The sequence below is a fragment of the Phragmites australis genome, chromosome 22 (assembly GCF_958298935.1).
Source record: "Phragmites australis chromosome 22, lpPhrAust1.1, whole genome shotgun sequence".
Taxonomy (NCBI): Eukaryota; Viridiplantae; Streptophyta; class Magnoliopsida; order Poales; family Poaceae; genus Phragmites; species Phragmites australis.
This window is the reverse complement of record NC_084942.1, coordinates 23,146,906-23,168,305: the sequence shown is the minus strand read 5'-3', so window position 1 is coordinate 23,168,305 and position 21,400 is coordinate 23,146,906. Positions and strand designations below refer to the sequence as shown.

The following is a 21,400-nucleotide window of genomic DNA, read 5'->3' as shown; positions in this document are numbered from 1 at the left end:
GACCCATTTTGGATCGTAATCCAATTATGGGGTTTGGGGAAATCTTCGGTGGAAACTAGAAAATTAGTGCAAACATGTAAAAATGAATATCTTCTATTTGATCTTTTTTTGAAAACTATGATTAACCTTATCATTCTATCTGTATCTGTTGAGGGATTGTTTTCGCAGAAACCTAAATATGGTCATAAAATATCGTACGATAATCCTTTATTGATGGAATAGCAGGATCAATCACAGCCTTTGAATTCAGATCGAATAGACAGTATTAGTTGTTTACACATTTGAACACATATGCTTGATTGGACCAAAGATTTCCCCGTGGTGCAATTTTGTAGAAACAGCCCTTAAGGGCAGAGAATTCTACAAATTTTTCTCTGAATAACTATCAAGGACCTTTACAGAAAGATGCTCTGCCAACTGCAACAGCTTTTGTTTTGTACCCAAAAGAAATTCCTCCAGGGTACAGTCCAAAAAGGAAAAGTTTGAGCTCAATCAATCCAAAGCGGAGGAGAAAGGGAGAGCGGGTGGTCGGTGGTGATCTCGACCCCTCTCTGCGGTCTACACATTCTGCTCAGGTAGAGAGGTCACTCTTCCGGTTCATAGGAACTGGATTTGTTTCGGCGTGAACTGAGGGATTTTCGGGAGCAAATCGAGTCTCCGAGCTGCTTCTTGTCGTTCTTGGGCGGCAATTGGTGCCGCTCTGATCCGCGTTTTGCTCAAACTTGCCTCGCTCTACCCGATTGATGGACCTCTTCATGTACTTGGCTCGCATTTTGCTCAAGATTTTGCCTGTCTTTCGGTTGGCTGGGTTAGAAATCGCTCTATTCAGTGGTTCTTGAATTCATGATGTTTCCATGTTTCCTTCGAGATTTTTATGAGGATGGTTCAAAGCTGAAGTTTTTGAGTGGTTATGGAGCTTGTTGATGGTTCTGTCCATCAATTACCCGAGGATCTTTGCTTCTTTTGGTTCTGCCTGTTGAATAGAGTAATTTGATGCTAGTTTGAGTACATGTTCACTTATTTCACTTGCTTAGATAGTGACATACGGCTATGTTGTTGCAGCTACTGTTTATTTTTAGCTCTTGGTTTTGGTAAAGGGTGGAATTTTGGAGCAGATTGATGTGTATGTTTATCAATGTCACTTCCATTGTGCAAGAATTTTTTAAGGAATGATATTTTGGAATGGAGAATCTGTATGGAGTGGCACAGATGCTTTTCTTACTGGTTCGCTTTTGGTTCCATTAAGTGGAAATTTGTGCAGATGTGGTAAAAATGGGTCATGCCCATTGAGATTACTTCAATGCCTAGTTAAGGTTGGAGGTGGCATGGTTTGGTTTGGGTTTAGATGGCCTTAGTTAAAGAAAAGTGGCATACTCCTGCAAAATTTAACACCAGTCCTGTGTTTCTCTGCTCAAATTTCATTATATAGGGGATGTGTTTTCGCTACATTGTTGATCTACTGCTCAATTAGGCAGAAGTTTACAATTCATTTGATATTCATATTCTGATGTACAGGTGTTAGCTGTTGAACTAGAAGAATAAAAGGCTATCATGGGCATTTCAGCCAAATGGATTAAATCACTTGTTGGGATAAGAAAACATGAAAAAGGGCAAAACGCTGAATGCAGCCACGGGGTAAGTCAAAGGGTATTCACTCAGGTGGTGTACGGTGCAGTGGTTTATGTCCAGAAATTTGGTCTGCGTTCCCATGTAATACTTTGTTTATGCCATTTCATCTTTGTCCTTTAATGGCATAGAAATTTATATGTATCATATATGGATATGTCTTGCATTGTCCAAAGATTTGAAATCTTGAATAATGATGGCAACAGTAATGGTTAATTGAAACTCATTTGAAGTCAGAACTACTGTTATTGTTGACATGTCTTCGTCTTCTGACATGGCATCCATTAAGGGTTATTGCTCCATTATTCTGTTTCATTGTCAGCAGTGTCACATTTAGGTCAAGTATATTCCAGCATTCCTTCGAACCCATGCATCATGTATCTTATTTTAGGTACTGTATCATGTAGTCATTGTCAGCATATGATGTTGCAAAAGTCTCTTCATTTTTTATAGTATTTTTTCTATTGTCAAAACTCAAAAGTCTCATCCAACACATGACAGAAAGTTGTGGACTAAGTGACCAACTGCTCAACAGCTTGCTTCAATATAAAATGTTCTAATTTATGTCTCTTTGTTGTCAGTATGCTAATACGATTGAACTCAATTTACTGCCATTGAAATAGTTAGCTGGTCGGTGGATATCTTAAGAACGATTCTGGATTTTTTTATTTCGAGTACTTACTTGCTTCCATTACATGAATAGAAAACACAGAAAATATCAAATGTAGCTCTGTTCAAACCGTTCTATGCTGAGGCTGGTAGTGGACAGTTATGCAACTGGTTGTAGAGGTGCTGTGAATATCTCACATAAATATTTGACTAACAGAATTGCACTGTTGTATTTGACAGCCACCACCCATCCTCTATGACACTATTGCTGCACATATCTCTGTTAAACATTCTTTTTAGTTATGGCTAATTGGCTATGTTGCTTCAAGATCGTACTTTCTGGAAATTGCAGAGGAGCTCTGCTACCCAGTTGCTACACAAACAGAAGCATTCTGTAGATACAGAAGGTGTCCTTGCAGTCGAAGAACTCAGAGTACAAGCTGAACCATTAGCTGGTGACACAAACACAGAGACAGTATCAAATTACGCTTCCTCGCCCAGCACATCTCTTCAAGTTTCTCATACTGAACTTGATACAAAGGAGCATCAGGCTGCAATAGTTATTCAGTCTGCTTATCGAGCATTCCTGGTATTATATTCTAGCTTTAGTTATCATCTTCTTAAGAAAACTAAGAAAATCATAGAATATATTGCATTCTGTTATGCGGAGAAGTCTAGCTTTCCAACTCAGGTTCTGGTTGAGCCAACAACTTATCTAACAAGGTAACTGCCAGACTTTGTAATGGCCATTGGCCAATGCAGGGGGGGGGGGGGGGGATGATTGTAACTTTATCTTTCTTTTCTATAATATATAAATGTTTATACAGAGTAAGAGATTCTCCTAATGCTTTTTTCCACAAAAAATGGAGAAAATATTTCTTATGAACTCTGTCCTCTTTGTTTGGTAAAAAAAAGTCTATGGTTGATCCCTCACTTGTGAAGATGGTCGAAACAACTGCTAGCCAATCATGCGACATCAAAGATACACCTACAAAAAGTTTTTAAAGTCGTGTTTTTGTAGTCATTTGTTTCTTAGTAGTATGTGGTCCGAAAAGTAGTTTGATAATTTTGGCATGGTTGTGTTTACCAGGCAAGGCGGGCTTTACGGGCGTTAAAAGGACTAGTTAGACTCCAGGCACTTGTTAGGGGTCATGCTGTAAGAAAGCAGGCAGCAGAAACACTTCAGTGCATGCAAGCACTGGTAAGAGCTCAAGCTCGTGTCAGAGCAAGACGAGTTCGTGTTGCTTTGGAAAGCCAAGTGGCCGAGAAGGAAACTCCTGAACTAAATGTTATCGAGGATCATGTTCGAGAAATTGAGGTGAGAAACAGCATTCCTCCAGAAGTGTGGTGTGATGTAATTCATTCATTCATTCAATTTTTCCCTCAAAAAGAATGTAATTCATTTATATCATTTCTTGTTTAGGAAATATATCATGCAAATGCAAGTCAAACATCCTTATTAACTATCAATATAAAACCCTAGTTACATAACTGGACCTGAGTGGTAGTTCATCCAAGGAAAGGCGAGACTCATAGTCTGCTTCGGTCGGACTTCACTATAAGATTGTTCAAGAATTTGTGAAACTCTAAGGAAACTGGACATGCAACCAGAGGCAAGCCAGGGCTGATATTTTTTTGGGGGAATTCTGCTTTAAAAATAGTTGAGGCTAGAGTAAGGGGATTCAAACCCAATACCGGGGAGTATAGAACTTAGAACTGATGCTGCTAACTACCTGGAACATTCAGTACTTGTGTTCACAATCCACATTATGTGCTACATAATGCTTATTAAACTACCGGTTGGACCAGTGAAGTGGGAGCACAGCCAGGATAGCGACCTGTCCAGGTAGTTAGCAGCATCAGTTCTAAGTTCTATACTCCCCGGTATTGGGTTTGAATCCCCTTACTCATTCAGTACTTGTGTTCACAATCCACATTATGTGCTACATAATGCTTATTAAACTACCGGTTGGACCAGTGAAGTGGGAGCACAGCCAGGATAGCGACCTGTCCAGGTTCTGAAACCACGTGTAAAACACTGAAAATTTGGGAGAGAGTGCTATGAGTTATTTTTCTTCATACACTTCTGTCATATTTGATGTTGTCCATGTCCATATCAGAATGGATGAAAGTAAATGTAGACCAATACTAGAAAATGTACCTAATTCGGGTTACAGATGTGTCAGTTTATTGTCTCGATACTTTGTATATTGTTGGCATAATTCGGACATTTTCATGTTATTGTTGATCTATTTAAGAAAGCATCTTCTGTCAATAGTAGTTTAGGGAAATAAGCATGCACAAAAAGTTACATTGTCTACCCTATGTGAAGATAGGGGAAAAGAGTGTCAAACACAAAAGAGGTAATATTCAAGTTTTTGTGTGTTTAATCAATAATAATCTGATCAACTATGGTGATTAATAACCTTTTCCCAATGGCCCCTGAAGAATGAGCAATCTGCCGAACTTGGATGGTCTAGGTGTACGTTTATTTAGAAGTAAACTTGGATGAGCAATCTGCTGAACTTGGATGGCCCCTGAATAACTTGGATGAGCAATCAACCCACACCCTCAACCAACTGAGCAGTTCCTTATCTGAGATATGTTTATTTAGAAGTAAATGTACATTGTTGAAAACTTGTTACCTATTGATGACATGCAGGAAGACTGGTGTGGCAGTATAGGCTCGGTAGAAGAAATGCAAGCTAAAGCATTAAAAAGGCAAGAAGCTGCAGCTAAGCGGGAAAGAGCCCGGGCGTATGCTTTAACCCATCAGGTAACTTTGGACAATAACGTTCTACCAGGAAAATGTGGAAACATTTATGTTGATGCTTAAAAGAATAAACTATGTCTAGGATAAAGCTCTCTAGAGTTTGTGATAGTTTACTTAGCTTTCTTTTTTGTACGCAAAGTTTATTGCTACAAACATGTAATCAAGAAGGATATTTTTTACTTCTGTCCTTGTCAATGTGTGTGGATCACTTCATGTGGCTTATCTGAAAAGGCATTCTGTTGTGTGTTGTCGCATACAATGTTGCAGATTTGATTTCCACCAGAGTGAGACGGTCTGGCTAGGATTACGTACTTAGAGGGGGGGGGGGGGGATAGCCTCTTTGTCTTTCTCTAAATTCGGGCAAATGGCTGTGGGTAGCAGCAGACTGCCTAGCTGTTCTTCTGGTGGCCTTGGTATAAGTTGATACAAATTGTTCACCAGGCTAAAGGGATTCTGATTGCTGGGCAATGGGCACTTGGGCTAGTGCACCACAGTTCAACAAATGTGAAAGGATCAACTTTTTTTTCTTTGTGGTTTGCCTAAAATATATCGTTTTTAAAAACAGGGCATACTTTTTTTGGGTATGAACCCAATCTTCTTTTAATTGTCGCAGAATGCCAAAGATGGTAATTCTAAGTGCAATATGTATCTGATTTGTGTTTTCCTTTGGCAGTGGCAAGCAGGTTCCAGGAAACAGAAAGCAGTGAGTCTCCAAGACCAAGGGCTTGCGGTAGACGAGAATCAGTGGGGGAGGAACTGGTTAGAGAGGTGGATGGCTGTACGCCCATGGGAGAACAGGTTACTCGACAGTAATGTCAAAGAGAGTGTCCCAATTGGTGATGGCAAACAGGTCGAGGAAGACAAGACCAAGGCTCTGAACAAACCAAAAAGAAGAGTCCCCGTTTCAACAATACAATCAAATGGATCGCGCCAGAAGGAAGGCACAAGCCACAAGAAGTCACATTCTGATGTAAGTGGCTCTTCGTCTGCGCAGTCTGCAAGTGTGCAACCTTCTACTTCTTTGGAGTCATCCAAGATAAAAGTGAAGCCATCAGGTGAAATCTCTGATGAGGTCAGCTCTCAACCTTCAAATTTTGCTTCCCGATCCACGAGCAATCCAAAAGAAAGGCCAGGACAAATCAAAGCACCAGCGAAGAAGCGACTATCCCTCCCTAACAATAGTAAGTCGTCTATCGCTGTATTTTATTGCCATCACATCTCCTGAGCACTCATTCATAAAATTATTGCTAGTCATTCCAAAATATTCCAGAACTCACAAAGTGTTATCCTTCAATAGTTTATTTGTTGCTAGCTAAACATTTCAGTTGCAGTTGACATGCATTTGAGCAAGATATCAGCAGTTCAATCTTCCGAAGCATTTGATGCTCGCCACTTGTGTGCAGCAACAGCCAGTGGGGCAGTAGGAAAGGGTGCTACCAACAGTAGTCGGACAACCCAGGCCATGAGATCCAAGAATATTGTGAAAGGAGCGTCCAAGTCTGAATCAAGAGAGGAGCTGAAGCCTGCTAACACAACTGTGGAGCCAGTTGAGACACAAGGCTGAGAACGACCCCTTGCCTTTTATCTAGACACTAGACACTTGGTGATGTCCCTTTGTCATGTATGTTCTTGCATTTGTGTATATAAACCGAAAAACAAATATCGCCTCTGAACTGATGCCATGTTGTATTCTACAATTGTGTGAGCTTGTTGGCGTGATGTACTTTCTGTTGTATATCATTGTGCAAGTGCTCTTCCGGCCACCCAGAGTGAAGCAGTATTTGCACATATACGTTCAAACTGTGGCTGTATCATCTCCTTTTAAATTGTTTGGCATACGAAAATTTGAAATCCATGTTTCTAAGTGTCATGATTTCGTCTTTAGAATCAGTGATGGTTGGTATTATGTATATTAGTATACATATTCCCATTGCCTGTTCCTTTCTTCAGGCTTCCTTCAACCAAAGGTCATCCAGATTCTTCTTGATGGGGCACACAAGATTTTGTACATGGCCAATGTGTTCCATACTTGTGTGTTTCGTGTGATAAAGTGGTGTCATGTGTTAGTGCTTTGGCAAAGCAGGTTGATATGATGGATCTTCAAGTGCAATCATGCAGATCAAAGCAGCCTTCTTTGCAGGTTTCTTTAGGGACTCAACAGAAAGGTGAGGCCTCCATGTACACCTGCTACGAACTTGCTCATCTTTGACCATGCATATGGCATATGCTTGTGCTGTGTTGTGCTGACCTTATATGTTGCATGCACTTGTCCATGCTGTGTGAAAAGCATATATGCTAGGACAATGAAGATCTGATAATCATTTTTTTTAGTGAAATTATTATGCATAACTATTTCAAAACTTGTTTTCCAATTTTTTACTTTGCTGGTCGATAGAAAGTAGTGGATGATAAGCCAAATGGGGAATATTAGCCAATTGATAAGCCAAATTAATTTGGATAGGTCCAAATGTAATATTCCCAGCAGCGTCCAAGATTTGTGGGTGATGACGTATTGTCGTTGTTCAGCAGATAGGTGGGCCCGGAACACATAAAAGTCACATCCACTAATCAAATTCGTCCTTTTACTCTCTTTTTCTAAGATTTTCGACTGTAGCTTGCATGAGAGGTAAATGTCCCTAATATCTAAATTCTAATGCTCTGATATTGAAAGCACACCACACATGACGTGAAGTATAGATGGATAGTTGTAACTACATTGAACTTTCAAAATATTGATCAAATTTACTAATCGTTCCTTTTTATCACAAGGATGACGTAGACATGCACACATCAACACATACGCACACCATACTCACACACCATGAGTATGATTCCTATTACACGTCTACAAGTAAATCGATAAAAATCATTCATGTCTATATAAATTGTAAGTAACAGGATTTGAACCATATGGATGGAGTTGTACCATTACACATCCACCACCACACTAAGAGGTGGTTGACATTGAAGAAGGAAGGAATTGGTGCAAATCACCACACAACCAGAGAGGTCGGGATGGCATTTCATATAGGCATTCAAGGCCCTAGAATAGGAATGTGTACATGATCCTCAATTAGAGGGCTAAACTAGGAAGGACAATAAACTATAATAAAAGTTGTACAATATTCTCTAATATCATCCTGTAGTTGCAGCGGGAGTATTTCGGACGCATAGACTAGACCAAAAATCCTGGAAAAGCTGTGCCGGGAGACCTTTAGTCATTATGTTTCGCAAACTGGTGAGAGGAGGACACGTGAAGCACTCCGGCCTCTCCAAGAGACACCTTGTCGCGAACAAAATGGATGTCGATCTCAATGTGTTTCATGTAGCAATGTTGAATGCAATAGACAATGGTCGCCAAAACTACAGGAACATGAAGTTCCTGCAAAAGTTGCCACAACCAGTAGCACTCGGCTACGGTGTGAGCAATAGCATGATACTCAGCCTCTAGATGAAGTTCTTGCAGAAGTTGCCACAACCAGTAGCACTCGGCTACGGTGTGAGCAATAGCATGATACTCAGCCTCTATGCTCGAGCGTGATACCGTGATCTGTCTCTTGGACGACCATAATGTCACGTCCTGAAACCGTGATCACGTAATTAAGTCTAATTATGTGTCATTAGGGTCATGATTAATTTTAAGATAATTTATTTTGGCATATCAGAGCACTTCGATTTAAGTCAATCGGATGAGAGAAAGAAATTCGAGAGAGAAAAAAAATTGCAATTAAAACGGACTAGGTTCTCTAGTGTGGGGTCCACATGGGAGGCCAACCACTCCCTCACTCCCTTGAGCAGCCCCCACCTGCTCTCTCTCTCTCTCTCTCTCTCTCTCTCTCTCTCTCTCTCTCTCTCTCTCTCCTCACTTTCCCATGCTCTCCTACATGAGCAGCACAACAGTCGTGTTGCCCTCTCTCCCTCTCAAGCTCCCTCAATCTTTCTCCCTCGAATCTGCACTCTAGAAGCCGAATCGATGTACGTATGTGGTACTCACGCGATCACTAGCTCATGAACTTCCCATCCATCTAATTTATTTTTTATTTTCTCGGAAGATTCGAGTCGGTTGTGACTCGTTTTGGTGTTCTTGGTTGAGAACGAGGTGCACTGGTGTTCTTTCTCTTCCCGAGCTTGTCCACCTTTCTCCGACGGTCCCTAAGCTCGAAAAATCATCTTGGGTGAGTCTCCTAGGCTCCCATGGCATATATGCATGTTTTGGTTGGATGAATCCCGAATTTAGAGCTAAGGGTTGTGAAGTTGGCATGTTCTTGAGCTTTGGAGTGAATTAGAGGGATTTTGGTGAGATTTGAGTTAGAAATAGAGTTACTAGGTTAGTAAGTGAGTTCTAAACTTTATAAACTATCTCAAACATATTGCCCTTTGGTTTAGAGAGGCTCACAAATCAAATTGATCAAGTTTTCCCCTCTGAGCTGCTCTCTGCAAAAATCTGGATACTCTGAATAAAAGTCCGGACAGTCCAGACTTCCCAAGGAAAAACCCCTGTGTTTTGTACTCAAAAATCGTTAGGGTTTAGGGTGCAATTTGAGTCTAGAACCCTTTGTATAGTGTATATACATGTCTATGTAGCATAGATTCAACATGCAAGTTGAATCTATCAATGAAACTCACAAATACATTCTCCGTAGAAATCCGAAGAGTTCAGAGACTCAACGCGTTCTCTGCAGAACCCCGAAGAGTCTGGAGAATTATCCGGAGACTCCACAGTTCGGAGAGTCCGGATAATTATCCGGAGACTCCACAACCCAGAGAGTTCAAAGAATTGCCTGGAGTCTTTAGCCTCCTATACTTTTTCGATGTTGTTAGATCATGAAGTTTGTTATTCTTTCGCATGTCTTACAATTTTAGCATGTTGTTATGTATATTGTAACATATATTATTGTGCTTGATTCATGTTCATCATTACATGCGTTCTTCTTTAGTAAGCGAAGAACCAGGCATGACGCGAGCGCAGTTGAAGATGACACCAATCTCCCTAAATTCTGCGAGTGTTGCGCGGGTAGCATTAGACGATCACCTAAGCAGTAAGGCAAGTATTTAAGCATACTTCTCTCATTAATTTGGATCATATGTGTTATATGTGATAAATTACGTTTTATGTATGTTATGCGTGAGTTCGAGTCGATGTCGGGTTTATGATGGGTAGAACCTATGTTGATGCACTAATTCTTCTGTCATGAATAATTGTTGATCCGTATCCTTGTAGCCTAGGTTTAATATGATGTTGTCTAACTTAAAATGTTATTCGTAATACTTAGCAAGTGCTTAAGTCCTTGATAGAAGTCGAGCAGTGAAATGTTTCATCGTTCGTAAGCATAAGCTTTAATTACTTACACAATGATCACAATGATAGGTTGATGGTGTTAGTTGGACGAGGGGTGAGGATGAGACAAGATGTGGACGGTGTTAGAGGTTTTTGTCCTGGTCGGATGTAGAGTTCCCCTAGGTAGGTCGGGAGAGGGACTCGGATATTGTATATTGCTTACATCGTTTAAGCATTGATCGTTATTGCAGTTGGCTTTAGCACTTCTCGTGCTTACTACATGTCGCATATGGGAACGATAAGCCGACTACTTTTGTAGCTGTGGCTTTTTAGCGTGCAGGTTGATGGTGTCAGGCATGAGGGCCGGTTGGGGTATCCATTTTGCTCCATGAGTAGTTCTGGATGACCCCCGCATCTATCGGCGTATGATCAAATGGTCAGGACTTATTAAAAAAGGTTGATATGAGTACCCCTTGTATAGACTTATGTGATCATATAAGCCGTATGTTCCTTAAGTCATGTAGATAAAGGAGTACCTCTTGCAGGGTGTAAAAATATTTCAAAATATCGTGCTCTCGGTTATGAGCATACTTTTATCCATTTGCATTAGTCGTAGAGTTGCAAGTGTGGATTGATGTGGTTAATGGTTTGAGATGGTACTTTACAGATATTAGTCATATGGTTCCTTTTACATTATGTTCAGTTGATGTTTATGGGTTAGTATGTTACTTTGGTCAAGTTTCGATGCTCCCATTTGTGTATATCAAATTTGCTTTGCCATATGAAATTTACTTAACCATATGGCTGCATCCTTGCTAACATCCAAATACATAATCATTAGAATCGAACTATCTATTAGTGCCAATTATGGATTAAGTCTTACGAATACCTTCCTTCTCACGCTGCTATTTTAGTGCTACCAGTGAGGAAGAGTTGGTCTTTGGCTACTTCACGCCTGTTGAGGGTGGTGGCGAGCAGGAGTAGGCAATACTCAGAGGTCGTACTTTTGTAATGGAGTCTAAGGGCATATGGCTCCATCCTTATTTTATTGTATAGTCTTTAGCCTTTCGCTGCGTAGTTTCTTTTGTTGGTTCGGAGTTGAGTCAATTTTTATCTCCTCCTAACTCTCTTTTGTTGTAAATTGTAATGACTTGATAAATATTTAAGAACTTATAATCTAATGTTAATTACTCGTTCTTTATTAAGCTGTGTTGTGATGCTAAACGTTGGAAAGACATATGTTCCGATCTTGTGCACAAAACACGTGTCGGGACTACCAGGATGGTATTCTGATTAGTTATGAGAGTCGTAATTAAGGAAATGATTGATTTAATAACTACTTGAAATATTGTTTGGACGATTCCTCAGACATGAGACGAGGTTGTCACCGAGGTAGACGCAGTAACCAGAGGTGTAGCGCCAGGAGTCAGGGCAGCCTGCCCAGTCGGTGTCGAAGTAGGCGGTGAGGGATGTCACCAAGGAGACACCTAGGTGAAGGCCAAAATCGATGGTGCCCTTGATGCATCTTAGTATGCATTTGATCAATGCGAGATGTGGCTCACACGGATCATGCATAAAAAGACACACCTGCTGAACAGGATACGTCAGGTCGGGGTGAGTGAGCGTCAAGTATTGGAGAGCACCTGCAAGGCTGTGGTACTCTAAGGGATCAACCACCGGAGCTCCCTCATGGCAAAAGAGTTTGGCATGAGTGTCCATCGGTGTGATGGTGGGGTGACACTTAGCTATGCCAGCACGGCGCAGGAGGTCAGTGGCGTACTGGCTCTGGGAGAGGAAGAGCTCATCGGAGGAACGCGTGATGGAGATGCCGAGGGAGTGGTGGAGACCCCCAAGATCTGTCAGCGTGAACTCCAAGTGAAGCATGTATATGAGCCGCTAGAGCAAGTGGCTCAAGGATGCGGTGAGCACGATGTTGTCGACATAGAGCAACGAGTAAGCCATGTGGTCACCGTCTCGGAGAACGAAAAGAGACGTGTCGGAAGTAGAGGCGACGAAGTCGATGTAACGAATGTACGTGGAGAACCGCTGGTACCATGCTCAGGGAGCCCGCTTCAGACCATAGAGTGACTTTTTTAGGAGGCACACATGGTCAGTGTGCAGGGTCAACAAAGCCGAAGGGCTGCTCGCAGTAAACGGTCGTATCAAGAGTGCCATGCAAGAATGCATTCTTGACATTAAGCTAATGTATGTGCTAGGAGCAAGATGACGCAATGGAGAGAACGGTCTGGATGGTAGCTTGTTTGACCATCAAGCTGAACGTCTCATCATAGTCGACATCATGTTGCTATGAGTACCTGCAAACGACTCAGCGAGCTTTGTAGCGCGTAAGATTGTTGTCAGAGTGGTACTTGTGCTTGAACATCCACTTGACGATGTTGACGCCTAGTGGATGTTGTATGAGTAGCCAAGTGTCATTGTCAAGCAGGGCCTTATACTCCTCAGCCATCATGGCACGCCAATTTGGGTCACTAAGGATGCTGTGATAGTTCGTCGGAATGGTGGAAACCAAGGAGTGGATGGCCGAAATTGTCAGGCAGTTGACAGGGCGCACAATAACGGCGCGAGCTCATGTGATCATCGGATGAGGACCAGTAGAGGGCCTCAGCACAGGCCCACCAGGCAACTGCACTTGTGCTGCTGGTGGATCGACTGGCAGCTGTGCAGTCGACGGTGCCGACTGGACCAGCTGGGATGCAGCCGAAGGTGCACCGGTTGGTGCCGCAGATGGTGCTTTCACGTGCTGTCGCTTGGAGTAGACAAGGGGCTCGAGCGGCTAGCGTGGGACCGGGATAGTCGTGTTGCCTGGTAGCATAGACTGGGCCAGCCCAGACCAGTCGGACGAAACTGCAACAGCCGATTGATGAAGAGTGCCGGCTGGAGGTGAAAGCACCTCTGCTACAGCCGACGAACGTGATGAAGCACACGTCACGGACATAACGTGACCATGGGCAGAACCATGACATCATCAGGGGGCTCCTGAAGGCGTGCACCTGGTGTGTGCGTAGAAGAATGATGAACTGTGAGTGCGCGATGTACTGTTGGCGGAAATGAGCGAGCAGTGGGAAAAGTATCAAGGAAATCCATGGTTGTGCTAGGGGAGGTGTCTCAGGAAGCAAAAGGAAAAACAGTCTCATAAAAAATGGTGTGATGTGAGATTATAACACGGTTTGTGGATAGATTAAGGCACCTATAGCCTTTGTGGGAGGTAGGATATCCAAGAAATACGCAAGCTACAGAGCGAGGCGCGAGCTTATGTGGGGAGGTGGCGGACATGTTAGGATAACATAAGCATTTGAAGATGCGAAGATGAGAGTAAGATGGTGGCTGACCATAAAGGCGGTGGTGGGGTGTAGAGTTAGGAATGACAGACAAGGGTTGGCGATTTAGCAGGTAGGTGGCAACAGCAAGAGCCTCGACCCATGTGTGCATGGATAAGCAAGGTGCGAACACTATTATTGATAGTGTGAAGAGCACGCCAGCTTTGCCATTTTGTTGCAATGTGTAGGGACAAGAAAGGCACAACAAGATGCCATGACAACGCAGGAAACCAGAGGTAGCATTATTAACAAACTCCCTGCCATTATCAACTCGTATGGATTTAATTGGGAGATGAAATTCTGTATGGAAATAGGCATGAAAGTGAACAAGGGTTGGATGAACATCAGATTTTCGTTTAAGTGGAAAGGTCCAGCAAAAATGTGAAAAGTCATCAAGTATGACTAGATAGTATTGAAAACCCAAGACACTTAAGATGGGTGACGTCCAAACATCATAATGAACAAGCTCAAAAGGCGACGACGAAGAAGTATCAGAACTATTGAAGGACAGACGTACATGTTTGCCCAACTAACAGGCTTGATATAGGTTGCTATCTGATTTATTGCAAGCAATGAGCGACGACTGTTGAAGTGTGGTAAGGGTGATAGTGTCGGGGTGGCTGAGGCGTTGATGCCAGATGGAGGAGGGGCGGTGATGGAGAGGAACGTTTGTGCCGAGGAGGTTGATGGTGGGGGTACAAACATGTAAAGGTCTCCATCACTATTGCACCGAATGATCTCGTGCTGCATCCGGAGGTCCTTAACAGAAAAACCACAAGAGTCAAATTCAATGGTACATGAATTATCTCGAGTAAATTGTCGGACTGAAATTAGATTTTTCAGGAGAGATGGGACGAGTAGAATGTTGTTAAGAACAAAGTTGGAAGGAGTGTGAAGAACAGAGGTGCCACTAGTGGAGATAGGTACAGTGGCACTGTTACTGACGGTGACATGAGAAGGGGAGGAAGGGGGATGGGTATAATGCAGTATACCTTCATTTGCGATCATGTGCGCTGTGGCACCCGAATTGACCATCCAATGGCCTTGGTTCTAGGTCGAGAGGGTGTTCATAGCAGCAATGAGACCCTCCTGGTCCCAAGATTGCTGCACTGGTGCCGACATAGAGGGAGGCGCGAACGTGGTGAGAACCTGCTGGGGAGCCCACGGTCACGGGCCAAGCAGATCAGGAGAGTTGTTGAAGGGGCACCATTGGGTGCTGGTGCAAGGATTGAAGTAGATCCAGGGATCTTAGGGACTCGGAGCCTGTTGAGTAACCGCCCGAGACTGCTGCTGCTTGCCGTGTCCATGGTTCATGCCGATGCACTGCTTGCTGGAGGAAGAAGCATTGGCGCAGGTGGTGCCTTGGCACCCGCTCGCGCCGGAAGCTTGGGGCGGGGAGGACGCAACGAGGGTAGTCCTGGCAGCGACGCTAGCTGCATGGGGAGGCACACATCTTGGCAAGGAGCAGAGCGGTACGTGCTGAGGCGAAGGACAGGAAGGGGTCCTTTCTGGTGATGAGGTCGGCTTGATGGCTAAGATGCGGAGCCAGACCACGCAATAGGTTGAGGACGAGTTGAGAGTCAGAGACAGGGTGGCTGAGGTCGCACAGAGCGTCAACGAGTTGCTTCATGCGTTGGCTGTAGGCAGTCATCGTCATGTCGCCTTGAACGAGAGAGTGAAATTGAGCGGAGAGGTAGATTGCCCGGGGCTCTCTGTTATTGTGGAAGTTTCCCTCAAGCGCAAGCTAGATAACACGAGCACGCTGGCCAGGCTCCATGGTGATGTCAAGGACATCATCTGAGACGGAGCCGAAGAGCCAGGAGATGACGACATAGTCAGCTCGAACCTAATCTGTATCGTTGGGGCGCAGAGCGACCGTGTCGTCGATGTGGTGAAGGACACCTAATTTGCCACACATCGTCCTGAAGAATTGACTCCACTTGGTGTAGTTGGAGACGACAGAGTCGAGCACAATCAGAACGTGCTTCTTGACATTGACGACGTTGACGGAAGAGGAGGAGGCGACAACCGTCGTGGAGATGGCAGTGGAGGTGTTGTGTGCAGGGGTTCAGTGGAACCCATTGCGAGCGCACGGGGTGAAACAGTGGAAGATGGCGACAATGGCAGGGAGCAGGCCGTCGAAGCCATGGCGACGGTAGCGTGAGGCCAGTCATCGGTGAGGTGGTGGGTGGGGTGGAGGTCATCGTAGTAAAGGAAACCTATACTGTGAGGAAGGAAGAAATTGGTGCAAATCACCACATAGTTAGAGAGGCCGGAAAACATTTCATATAGGCAGTTAACACCATAGAATAGGAATGTGTGCATGATCCTCAATTAGAGGGCTAAATTAGGAAGATTACAAATATGAATGGAAAGACAATAAACTATAGTAAAAGTTGTACAATATTCTCTAATAGATATGTTGAGTGCGAAAGAAAAAATTTGTTTTCGATTTAGTTATGTTGTGGATAGAACTAGCTTTACCTGTATCCAAATATTGTAAAAAGAAAATGTCATATAATCAGAACTATCTGAAGTAACTGGAGATGCTATGCCTTTTTTCTCCCCCTAAGGATCGTGCACCCTTTAATTGTTAGACGAAAGATACAGATAATTGTCTCTGGTCTTGTAGACAACACCGGCAAACAAAACAGAATCTATTGTGTTTCGCATGCGTGTTGACCAAAGATGAATGAATGAGTGAATCAATGGAGAATAATAGTTTCTTCCCTCCAATTTCTGATCTGATCTGAGCCAGGAGATCGGATCTATTCATCTATGGCCTCCTTTTGGATACTGTGCTGAGCTTGCTCCTGGCCTGACAGCTCCTACCTGTACTGTGCATTCCTTCCCCATGTGGTGTGCATTGTACACTGGTGTAACTGAAGGCAGACACTGACGAGTGACTGAACTGAATAAAGGAAAGATTCACAATGCAAAAAAAAGGCTCTTGTCCTCCTGTCATGGGAAGCTGACACACAAGGTGCAGATGCACCCAGCTGAGCTCTATCCCAAAACTGATGCTACATAAAAAAAAAAACTGATGCTTCTGGACTGTGGATGACTACTCGGAGCTGGATTGATCATGGTGAAAGAATAAAAAAGGACAAAAGTGCATGATGCATGTCTACACCTGCACAAACCTGATCGATCCAGCTTCTCTTGCACAAAGTGCCAAAGAATCAATCATCGATCAAGCGATGAACAGAAAAAGGAAATGGTCGTTTATTTCCAGAATTCCAGAAAGCCAGTGAGAAACTAACTTTTTATAGCAACCTCATCGTATAAAAATCATAAGGTATACGTATAATTTACGATTTCTATACTAGTAGTACACGAGGCAAGCAGGATTCCATTTCCATCACAGGTGTGTACTCCATGTTTTCCCGGCAATAAATTTTTGGATCAGAAAAATGTGCAGCCACATGTTCCGACCTGCCGACAGGTGCAGCCCGGCCCCACGAGTCAGTGAGCCCGCCGGATCCAACTGGGACGTGACTGACTGACTGACCGCTCCCTCTCGTCGCCCCCCACCGCTAATGAAAAAGCCCTCACCGCTCAAATAATTAAGGGGGTGTTAATCTCCAACCTAAACTAATCGTAGAAACAAAAGCTTACGTTTTGCTGACGATCTAGCCTCTGAACAGCAACACGGCATGTGTCACACAAAATGTTCCATGTTTGTAATATGAATGATTTTCTTTTGCTTTAGATCATTTAATTTTGAGTGGTCTTTGACCTGAATTGATATATCTATTTTTTAATAAAAAGCCGCATAATTACTTTTAGACTGATCTAGTTTTCCTTTTATATTGCATTTGTTGAATTAGCATGGAGCATATTCGAAATGCCTAAGGTCCAATCTAATTCCTAAGCCCCTGATTGGTGGCTCAGTTTAATGGCCGTCAATTAAGAATTTAATGGTCTCTTTTCTGCGAGATAAAAAGCAGAGCAGAGCACCTCTGTTCTGTTCTGTTCACTCCCCTCCCAAACACGACCACCGCCGCTGCACTTCTCCTCCCTCCAAACGTCTCCACCCCAACCGCGCGATTGGATCCGCCATTCCGAGTTCGGCTCGGTTCTTCTGTTCTTCTCGCAGACCCATTGGTTGCTGCGTTTTTTTGTTGTTGTTGCACCTGTTGCAGTTTCTCTAGCGCTTCCTTTTTCCTTCCATTTCTGATCTTTTTTGTAAATTCCAAATTTCTCTTGGTGTGATTAATGTCTGCGGATTTCTTGGTGTCAAGATCCGACCCCCGCAGGAAACCCCTCATAAATCGCGGGGATTTCGATTGAGTTCTCCAATCTTTTCTTCTGTTCTTGCTGCGTTTTTTTGTTGTTGCACCTGTTGCAGTTTCTATAGCGCTTCCTTTTCCTGCCATTCCTGACCCTTTTCTTGGTCCATCTTTTCCTTCCATTTCTGATCTTTTTTGCAAATTCCAAATTTCTCTTGGTGTGATTAATGTCTGCGGATTTCTTGGTGTCAAGATCCGAACCCCGCAGGAAACCCCTCATAAATCGCGGGGATTTCGATTGAGTTCTCCAATCTTTTCTTCATCCTGGCCCAAAGATCGCAGCTTTTCTGGGGTTGAAGCGGGAACGACCGGAGCCTTCACCGGAGATGGCGTCGCCGTACGCCACCTCGCCGTACGTGCTGTCCCTCCTGCTGCTGCTCTCCATCCCGGCAGTCTTCCTCCTCGCGCCGCGCCTCATCCCGCCCAAGACGTTCCCGACCATTCCTGACGCCGACGAGACGGAGGACCTCGCGCTCTTCCGCCGCGCCGTGCTCCTATCCGCCGCACCGTCGTCGACCGCCGCCGCAGCGTCGACCACTCCCTCCCTCTTGGGCAAACCCCGGCCGCAGCCCAAGGTGGCGTTCCTCTTCCTCACCAACTCCGACCTCGTCTTCGCCCCGCTCTGGGAGAAGTTCTTCGCCGGCCACAAGAACCTCTTCAACCTCTACGTCCACGCCGACCCCTCCGCCGTGCTAACGCTCCCCGCGACGCCCTCCTTCAGCGGCCGCATCATCCCTGGCAAGGCCACCCAGCGCGCCTCCGCCACGCTCATCTCCGCCGCGCGCCGCCTCCTCGCCGCCGCGCTCCTTGACGACCCGGCCAACCACTTCTTCGCGCTGCTCTCCCAGTCCTGCATCCCGCTTCACCCCTTCCCGACCTTCTATCGCACGCTCTTCTCCGACAATGCCGGGCCGCGCCGCCGCCGCCGCAGCTTCATCGAGATCCTGGACGACGAGCCCACGCTGCATGACCGCTACTACGCGCGCGGCGACGACGTGATGCTCCCGGAGGTTCCCTACGAGCGCTTCCGCGTCGGCTCGCAGTTCTTCGTGCTCACCAGGAGGCACGCCATCATGGTGGTCAGAGACAGGAGGCTCTGGAACAAGTTCAAGCTGCCGTGCCTGGTGAAGAGGAAGTACTCGTGCTACCCGGAGGAGCACTACTTCCCAACGCTGCTGGACATGCAGGACCCCGACGGATGCTCCAAGTTCACGCTGACGAGGGTCAACTGGACTGACTCCGTCACCGGCCACCCGCACACGTACCAGCCAGAGGAGGTGTCCAGCGATCTCATCAGGGAACTCAGGAAGTCCAATGGGACTTACACTCATATGTTTGCACGCAAGTTTGCACCCGAGTGCCTTGGGCCATTGATGGAGATTGCTGACTCCGTCATCCTGCGGGACTAAGCTGGGCGCAGAGCTGAAAGCGCCGAGGTAATGAACATTTCTGCTTGCTGCATAATTTTGATTTCAATTGTACCGAGTTTCTTTCTACATAATTTTGTGAGAGATAATTTAATCATATTCAGTTGGCATTTCATAATAGAGTGTGTTTCATTGAGAACCGTTGGGTTTATATTTCTTTTCGGATAGTATTGAGAAACCCTGTTCCACTGATTATGTTATTGATTACTACATATTATCACCTCACCTAAACTGACGGTAGAACAATGTGATCTTAACTATTCGCTAACTTGCAATTGTTAACTTGCCAATGAAGAAGGCATTTTCACACTAATCACTGAAAGTATGTTATTATGGGGAAGATTGCAAGATCATACATACTATTTTGTAAATACTAAATACTTCCCCCGTTTCTTGGTCCTGGTGATGTTCTTTTTTAGAGTTCCACATAGCCCCAGTCCATATTTGCATTGCAAAACAGGATCAAAACAGTTTACAGTACATGGTTTTTAAACCATTTACAGCTCAATTAAGCTTCCAACCAACTACTTAAGTAGAACCGCTACTTTCATACCCCAACTTTACTACACCTTTTACATAACCTTTCTGAACTATTTATTCCTCTGCCGAGCAGAAAACTTCATCCATGGTTCTCTGGCCGTCCATCTTCTTCTTCCTGAAGCTTGATACATTCCCATCATGCCACCATCTTCTCCAGTTTGCTCAGTATTACATGGAAACTCTCCAGATCCCGTGTATTGCACAGAATTGCCCAGTTCTTGAGCATGGGCATCACACACTGACAAACCTGAAGCACACCTCCAAATCCCATTCTAAAAGCAAAAGTTGTTTCTTAGTTTCCACAGCCCCGCAGGGCTGCAGAGGTAAAGATATTTAAAATGCTATGCTTTCTATTGCTCAACCAGAATTTAGCCATGGATTCAAAGTAAAACCTATTGAAACACCAAAGAGCTCAGTCCTGGTGATATTCATGAAAAGATCTAACGAAAATAATATATTTCTCTTGTAGGTTTGTGATGTGATGAAAAGCGCAAGCTGATCCATCCATTCCCTTTCAAATCCTTTGGAGATGATCAACCAGCACCAAACCTACTTTGCTTTGTTCCTGCAATTACTCTTGGCAAAAGATGGTGCCACTCCTCAGAGAGTATGATGGTGGTGTTGGTGGCGAAGGGCCCCAGCTGCCTCTTGTGAGTATTTTTTGTGTTTCTTGATGTTGCTTTCTTTCCAATTCGAGCTGAGTGGTGGCAGAAGATGAGGGAGAAGTTGTTGGCACGTAATGGGTGGTAATTAGCATGATCATCCTATGTATTAGCATGGAGACAATCTATCGATACATGCAGTGATGGTTTGTAGTATCTGTTATATATATATATATATACATGTCAGTATCACGCCTTCTTAAAATGTATCATCACCACTGCCTTGCCTTTGAAGTCATTTCATCACTATGGTGTTCAAAGCTTGCTGGGCTACACCTGTCTTTGCATGCTGTTGTATAAAGTTTGAAGATTGCAAAGCCAATACTAACAAAACAACTGACCCAAGCAAGCATTAACAACCCGTTACATTCAATGACTATGTTATTATGTTGGATGGATCCACCAATTTTGATGTGCAAATTTTAAATCTTCTCTTATATCCACTTGGAAGCAGTCAGTGGAGAGGTCCCAATCCTGTACTATAGATTTCTTGCACTTTTCCATGTTTTCCTACCCTTGTTTCCCCTTTTCCTTTTGTTCTATTATCTCGTTGGTTGCTTCTTGGTAGGGAGGTGGGTGCATGGAAAGAGACACTGGACCAGATGTGCATGGTATCATATATGCTGATTTGCTTAATCAACAACCATAAAGTCAACAACTGTCCTTGGGGGGAGATTTTGTGCACTATTTCATGAAAGCAGCATGATGAGAATGAGATCATGTTGTGAAGTAAGAGTCTGTTTGGCAGAGCTCCTAGAGTAACTTCTCGGCTGGAATTAAGTGGAGTTCTGCCAAACAACATCTTTCAGTTTTTAGCTCTCTGAGTGAAATTTGTGGAAGTGATTCTCTGAAATG

The 21,400-nt window shown here is 44.1% G+C and overlaps 2 protein-coding genes across 6 annotated transcripts; both read left to right on the top strand.

Annotated features, from left to right (window-relative positions):
* The first annotated feature begins 434 nt into the window (after window positions 1–434).
* Window positions 435–6,766, top strand: LOC133905147 (protein IQ-DOMAIN 5-like). 4 transcript variants are annotated; one of them, XM_062346868.1, is made up of 7 exons: window positions 435–575; window positions 1,516–1,635; window positions 2,588–2,824; window positions 3,326–3,553; window positions 4,898–5,011; window positions 5,682–6,189; window positions 6,412–6,766. In XM_062346868.1, the coding sequence occupies exons 2-7, from the start codon at window positions 1,552–1,554 to the stop codon at window positions 6,570–6,572; spliced, it is 1,332 nt and encodes a 443-aa protein (XP_062202852.1). In that variant the 5' UTR covers window positions 435–575; window positions 1,516–1,551; the 3' UTR covers window positions 6,573–6,766. The 4 variants fall into 4 exon arrangements, with proteins under 4 accessions (XP_062202852.1, XP_062202850.1, XP_062202848.1 ...); XM_062346866.1 differs by having other exon boundaries at window positions 6,340–6,766; XM_062346864.1 differs by having other exon boundaries at window positions 6,334–6,766.
* Window positions 6,767–17,575: 10,809 nt separating this feature from the next.
* On the top strand, window positions 17,576–20,737 carry LOC133905013 (glycosyltransferase BC10-like). 2 transcript variants are annotated; one of them, XR_009907544.1, is made up of 3 exons: window positions 17,576–19,352; window positions 19,957–20,206; window positions 20,353–20,737. XR_009907544.1 is itself a non-coding variant. In XM_062346699.1 (2 exons), exon 1 carries the CDS (start codon window positions 18,243–18,245, stop codon window positions 19,323–19,325), a length of 1,083 nt encoding a protein of 360 aa, XP_062202683.1. In that variant the 5' UTR covers window positions 17,578–18,242; the 3' UTR covers window positions 19,326–19,352; window positions 20,353–20,737. The 2 variants fall into 2 exon arrangements, 1 of the variants encoding a protein (XP_062202683.1); XM_062346699.1 differs by lacking the exon at window positions 19,957–20,206 and having other exon boundaries at window positions 17,578–19,352.
* The last annotated feature ends 663 nt before the right edge of the window (window positions 20,738–21,400 follow it).

What these genes read in the sequence shown, in the direction of transcription:
- LOC133905013 (XM_062346699.1), top strand. Translation starts at nt 18,243, where the DNA reads ATGGCGTCGCCGTACGCCACCTCGCCGTACGTGCTGTCCCTCCTGCTG.
- LOC133905147 (XM_062346864.1), top strand. Translation starts at nt 1,552, where the DNA reads ATGGGCATTTCAGCCAAATGGATTAAATCACTTGTTGGGATAAGAAAA. An exon ending in ACGCTGAATGCAGCCACGGG is followed by an intron (nt 1,636 to 2,587) that starts GTAAGTCAAAGG and finishes TGGAAATTGCAG; the next exon opens with AGGAGCTCTGCTACCCAGTT. An exon ending in ACTATCCCTCCCTAACAATA is followed by an intron (nt 6,190 to 6,333) that starts GTAAGTCGTCTA and finishes TAAACATTTCAG; the next exon opens with TTGCAGTTGACATGCATTTG.